General features: G+C 48.0%; 1 protein-coding gene across 4 annotated transcripts in view; it reads right to left on the reverse strand.

Annotated features, from left to right (window-relative positions):
- Positions 1-4,808, reverse strand: part of Rnf10 (ring finger protein 10) — a 31,523-nt gene extending 26,715 nt beyond the window's left edge. For all 4 annotated transcript variants that reach the window (XM_021161828.3, XM_021161826.3, XM_021161827.3 and 1 more), the window contains exon 1: positions 4,373-4,808. In XM_021161828.3, coding sequence (XP_021017487.1) covers positions 4,373-4,529 — 157 coding nt within the window. In that variant the 5' untranslated portion in view covers positions 4,530-4,808. The remainder of the gene's footprint in view (positions 1-4,372) is intronic.
- Positions 4,809-6,603: the final 1,795 nt, after the last annotated feature.

Here is a 6,603-nt window from a genome sequence, read left to right on the forward strand (position 1 = left end):
GGTGCTGCAGTTCTTGGGAGGTTGAGGACAGGAGAACACAGATGAGAATTCAAGCCCAGCCTGGACTAAGTAGCAAGTTCAAGGCCAGCTTAAACTATGCAGCAAAGCCAAGTCTAAGAAATTAAGAAAAAAGAGAGGTGGGAGAGGGAGGTCAAGCAAGCTGGGCCTGGTAGCACAGGCCTGGGACCTCAATCACTCAGGAGGCCATTGCCATGAGGTCACAAGCCCAAGGCCTGCCTGCTTGGTTACAAACTCAGCTTAAGCCAATCCCAGCTAACGCTCAAATGATAATTTTTAAAAGAGGCTGGAGACACAACTCAGTGGTCAAGTCCCTGCCTACTTACACCAGGCTCAGAACCAGTGTCAAAAATAAATAGATAATAGAGCTAGAGCTAGCTCAGGAGTTAAGAATCCCTGACTTTCCTTTTCCAAAGGACCCTCACTGGGTCCACACGATCATCTGTAACTGTACAGGAATTCAGGTGCCAGCACTCACAGGACACTGGGTGTCCAGCACAACCTTTAACCCTAGCTGTGAGAGGACAGCAACATTTAAGTCTGATTACCCAGTAACCCAGCTTCTGATCCCAGGTGACAGGAACAAAGTCAGCACAGTGGTTCACACTGCCAACCTCAAAATAACTGCTTCATAATACCCGACCTTCCCTTAACCTCCGCCTCGGGAGGAGGAACAAGAGCAGGGTTCCTGGACAGGGACTACAGCTGGCCTACAAATCCCTGACCTGTCTTGTCTATAAATATTTACTTTCTCTGTTCTTTCTCTATGGCATCCCCTGGTCCCTAAATTTCTTCTCTCCTCTGGGCTGTATTGTTGGGACAGTCTCTTAGTAAACTTTCTAACAGTCTTAGCCCTGCTGGAAGAAAGCTGTAGAAATTAGCCAGAAAAGGGATGTTTTGTTAAGTATTCAAGGCAATTAGCCAAGGTGTGTAGACTGAAAGATCAAGAAACTCCTGGTAGTGAGATTTACCTATGACAGCATACCAGTGAAGAGCAAACATAAGCTAGCCACAGGAAACAAACATATCAAATATATTCATGTAGTTAGAAAGCAAAGGACCACTTACAAACTTACACAGCTTACAGATGCCGAGGGAGGAGAGGCTAAGCCATGGTGGTGACACACACCTACAGCTCCAGCACAGGCCCCTCAGGAACCTCAAGGCAGAATGGGGTCTGGTTCCTGAGACATGAAACTGTCTCCAGAAACCAAACACATTTTGTGGGTTTTTCTTTGTGTTGGCAAAAGAAAGTGAAATGGTATCTTCATTCCACAATCCCATTCTTTCGAGTCAGGACTCTGAAACAGTCCTGACACTACCCATTGCTCGGTGCACATCTTAGTCACATCTCCTTCTCTAGCAGCCCTCTCAATGGCAATGCTTTCTCATGTTGTCGGCAACAGAGTCTTACTATGTGACCAGGAAGCCCTGGAACTTGCTCAGTAGCCCAGGGTAGCATCAAACTCTTGATCCTCTGCTTCAGCCAGTGAGTGCTGGGATTACAGGCTATCCCCACACACTCATTTAATTTCATTTAGTTAAAGCCTTCATTTAGTTTCTTTCTTTTCTCTCTTCTTAGTTTTTCTAGACAAGGTTTCTCTGTGTAACCCTAGCTCTGTAGACCAGGCTGGCCTCAAACTCAAGAGATCTGCCTGCCTGGCCTCCCAAGTGCTGGGATTAAAGGTGTGGACCACCACACCCGGGTTATTTTATTTTTTATGTGTATGGGTGGTGCTTTGCTTGCAAGTTTGGCTGCACACCACATGTATATTTATGACTGTGGAGGCAAAAGACAGTGTCAAATTCCACAGCCCTGTAGAGCTGGGAACTAAACCCAAGCCTTCTGTCGGAGCAACAAGTACCCACTGAGCTACCTCTCTAGCCCCTGCTTCATTCATAGTTCTGTGATTGCTTTACTAGGGTTCTGATGTGTTTCTGAGGATCAATGCCAGGCCCTGAGATGGTGCCTGTCTATAGTTCCAGCTGGTCAAGGGGCCTGCCACCAAGTCTGACCACCTACCCAAAATAACACATGTAGGGAAAAATAGGTTAAAGAAAAGTCAGTCAGGAATGTGGTAAAAAGCCTTCATCACATCAGTTCTCTTGCTTAACCTTTTAAATGTATCACCATTCTGTGTGTGCAGGATGTGCAGGTGGAAGGGCGTGAAGTCAGGTCTTTCTTCCCTCCTCTCAAGAGAGCATGGAAAGGTAGAACACCTACTCTAACTGCTAAGCCATCCTACCTCACTCAACTCTCCTACCCTCTCTTATGCTGTCTGATATGTCACAAGCTTTGGCCTACTGCTCACTGAACAATAAACAAAGCATTTATTGCAGCTGACTCATGCAAGAATGTATTTTATTGACTTAAGGAGGGCCCTAAAAAATTTAAGTTGAGAACTCTTGGAGAACCAAAGCTTAGCATTACCTCTACAAGCAAGGCTGAAGTCATCCATTACTCTGAGAAACCCTCAGACCTCTCTCCAACAACAGCCAAGATTTACAATAAAACTACACATGTGCAAACTCCAGAATCAGTTTATACAGGTTCCACTAACACCTGCTTACAGTAAAGCACTGGTATATCCCAATGACAACTGGTCTCTACCCAAGTTACACAGGCAACTTCTACAAGTCCTCAGGTATACCTGGTAATGGAGTTTGTCATACCCTACAGATAAACTCTCAGTCAATAAGCCTTATAATTTTAGTGCTTTTTTTTTATGCTCTTTAATTTGAGGGGGATGGGGAGATGCTAAGGATCAAACCCAGGGCCTTGCATATTCTAGGCAATGTCTCTACCACTGACCCATACAGTCCAGCTCTTTGAATCTTAAGACTGTCAGCTCAAAGTTCCCCATCTGTTACACACGCTCACTCTCACAAAAACACACTGCGGAATCCAAACAAAGTTACTTGCACATACATCTTTGCACTAATTACATCCAGTGATGTTTGGCACTGGAAAACTAATGGGTGTGCTCTTGAGGGAGACCCCCTCTCCCACTCCCAGTGTTACCAAGTCTCCTGGAGTTCTTTGTGTAGGGTTCAGGCTTCCTAGGCTCCTCTCCATGTTCAGGTTCACTGGTGGATATACATAGCCCTCATACACATGTTTGCTGACATGTATATACACATGCATACAGATGTGTCAAAGAAGGACATGAAGGAGATGAGCGGAAGGCTACACAGGAAGCTTTGGAGGGAGGAAAGGGAAGGAGAAACACTGTAATTAAACCACAATCTGAAACTTGGCTGTGTCTGAGATTTTGGAGGTGCTTAAGAAGCAGAGGCAGGTGGATCTCTGAGTTTAAGGCCAGCCTGGTCTATAGAGTGAGTTCCAGGACAGGCAAGGACGCAAAAAGAAACCTGTCTCGAAAAACCAAAAGATTGAAAAAAAAAAATTACTATCTCAAAAATACTGCCAACATGGTAAAAGTTTAAAAGAGATTTGTACACAGCTCTGACACAAGATGGAGAATGCTGGACTGGATTCTGCCATCTCCTAATCCACAGCCTAGTTTATTCTCTGCGGTGGAATAACTCCTGGCTAGACAGGATAAACGATTAGAGTAGTGCTATCACACCTAAAAGCCTACCCATGTGCTTTGTGCATAATCAGTAACTGGTAGCTATTATGTTATAGTAATACTAAGAAGCCTGACTACACACATCACTCATACATACACACACACACACACACATACATATATATATTCACACACACACCGTGAAAGCCAAACCCCTATAACCTACCGCACACAAACAGGCATAATATTTAGGCAAAAAGTTGTCTAGTACTCTAAGCACTTAGCCCATTTACTTAATAGTGTGTATTAGCAAACTCAAGGACTGAACCTAAATGAACTGAATGCAGGGTCTGCATGCTTTACTATCACGCCGAGCAACGCCATCCCAACATGAGTCCTCTTAAACAGAGGAGCAGACCCGGTGCCAGATTTAAATCTGAAAATCCTCGGGCCTCACCCTCTCTTATTCAAACTTGAATGCCACCCAAAGCTAATCCGACACTAGAAGAGAAAACAAAGTCAAATTGTTTTAGAGCCTCGACCGAGGATGAGTCACACAAAACCAGGTCTTGAGGCCTGCTGTGAGGTGCTTGCCACCTGGATGACCTTAACCCTTTCCAAAATCTCAGATCCCTCATCTGCAAAATGGGGCTAAGAATAGCGCCTACTTCAGCCAGCTGTTTTGAATATGAATGCAAGGGCCCAAATTAACAACGCAGCGCAGATCGGCTTAACCGTAAATACTGGATGTCAGTGCAAGCGGAAGGTGGGTCGTTAGTCCCTCCTCCCCCAAGTGACCCGGCAGACCCGCCGGCTCTTACCGCTCTTGGGTTTAGACTCGCCGGCCGGCCCCGCCGAGGCGGAGCGGGGCGGCTGTTGCCCTTTGCTGCTGCCCGAGGAGGCGGAGGAGCTGTTGGAGCCGCTGTTCTTGTCCATGTCGGAGACGGTGGCGGCGGCGCTGGGGGAGCTCTGCGGCATCAAAGGGGGCCTCGGCGGCGACGGCGGTCGGAGCGGAGCGGGCGCGGCGGGGACCCAGGCTCATGGCGTTCAGGGCCGGCGGGGGTCGGCGGCGGCAGCGGTTCTCGGCCTTCATGGCGACATTTTTCCTTGTTTCCTTCCTCAGCTTCTCAAAATGGAAGGAGAAGCGGCAAGGTGGGGCTGTGGGGCCCAGAGGCGGCGGTGACCGAAGAGGAGGACGAGGACGAGGACGAGGAGGAGGAGGCCGGGGCTCGGAGGTCCGGGCCGGGCCTGGCGGGGCGGAGGCTGCGGGGGAAGGGGAGGCGCGGGAGGGTCGCGAGCCCCGCCGGCCGGCCGGACACGCTCTCCCGCCGCGGGGCAGGAGAGAGGGCTGGCTGTCTCGGTGCCGGGGACCCGGGTCTCCGACACAGCGACCGACACTCGCCTCTGGGCCGAGGCCGAGCTGCTCCGGGAATGGCGACGAGTCGCCAAACAGCATCTCCAAGAACCCGGATGGACTATTTATATAGTTGCCAGGCGGGCGTGGTGCATTCTGGGAAGTGTAGTCTTTCACCTACATCCGGGTCCTAGGGGTGGGACCGCTTGTGCCTGCCAATGCTTTTTTTCCTCTCTTCCCTGTTCGAGGTTTCTTTTCCTTCCCGCCTCCCTCGCGGGTTCCTTCTTTTTGAGACAATGTTTCATTATGTAGTCCTAACGGGACCTGAACTCGGTGTGCAACAGTCTGGCTTCCAATTCACAGATATTCCGATCTCTGCCTCGCCAGTGCTGGGAATTTTTTTCTTTTTTAAAAAAAAAAGATGGGGGGCTGGTGAGATGGCTCAGTGGGTAAGAGCACCCGACTGCTCTTCCGAAGGTCCAGAGTTCAAATCCCAGCAACCACATGGTGGCTCACAACCATCCCTCCGTAATGAGATCTAACTCCCTCTTCTGGAGTGTCTGAAGTACAGCTACAGTGTACTTACATATAATAAATAAATCTTAAAAAAAAAAAAAAAGATGTGTGGGTGTCTGGCCTCCTAAGATACCAAGCAAACACGTGGTATACAGACATACTCACATATAGACAAAACACCCATACTCAAACTTTTTTAGAAAACCAAGTGGAGTGTGTGACGGCCCACCTGCAATTCCCGTGCACCGGAGACAAGAGATCAGGAAATTCCCAGAACAAACTGGCTAGCCAGACTAGCTCAAACGGTGAATCTACCTAGCCATTCTGTGAAGAATGTGGAGAGTCGTGGAGGAAAACACTCAATGTCAGCCTCAGAACTCCAGGTACACCTGTGCATACGTTTAAGATTTTTCATACACGTACGCATGCCACATTCATATATAAAAATCGGTAAGAAGCAACATTCGAAACACCAAAAAGAGAAACAACATAGTACAGTTAAGTAAGGAGATGCTAGTCAAACACGTTTCAATAGAAAAGCATCCCAGCTCGAGAGGGATAAAAGAGGACTTCTTAGAAATGCTGCGTCACGTGACACACACAGGACAAATGGAATTGGGGGGGGGTGTTAGGGATCAAATCCAGGGCTCCATGCTCACAATCTAGTTTTCTACCCCTGAGATACTACCTCATCCAGCCGATGAGTGGGATTTTAGCAATCGTGTATGTAGGAGAACCAGAGTGGCTCATGCCTGTATCACTAATACTCAAGCAGAGACAGGAGACGGATGCCAGTGGTGCACATCTTTAATCTCAGCACTCAGGAGGCAGATGCAGGTGGATCTCTGAGTTCAAGGCCAGCCTGGTCTACAGAGCAAGTTTCAGGTCAGCTGGGGCTACACAGAAAAACCTTGTCTCAAAAAATAAATAAATAAACAAAGACAGGAAGTGCAGAGTGTAAGGCTGGCATGTGCTACATAGTGAGACCATGTCCCTTATAAGAGAGAAAAAGAATAAAAGCAGACATTGTAGTTTAGTCACAGGGCCCTTGCATGGGCAAAGTTCTGATTTGTTCCTCAGTATCATAGCGGGGAAAGGAACAAGAATGTGCGGGCCAAGCCAGGCAGTGGTGGCGCACACCTTTAATCCCAGCACTTGGGAGACAGAGGCAGGACAAAAAAG

Source organism: Mus caroli, unplaced genomic scaffold, assembly GCF_978045245.1.
Source record: "Mus caroli unplaced genomic scaffold, Mus_caroli_1 scaffold_4, whole genome shotgun sequence".
Classification (NCBI taxonomy): Eukaryota; Metazoa; Chordata; class Mammalia; order Rodentia; family Muridae; genus Mus; species Mus caroli.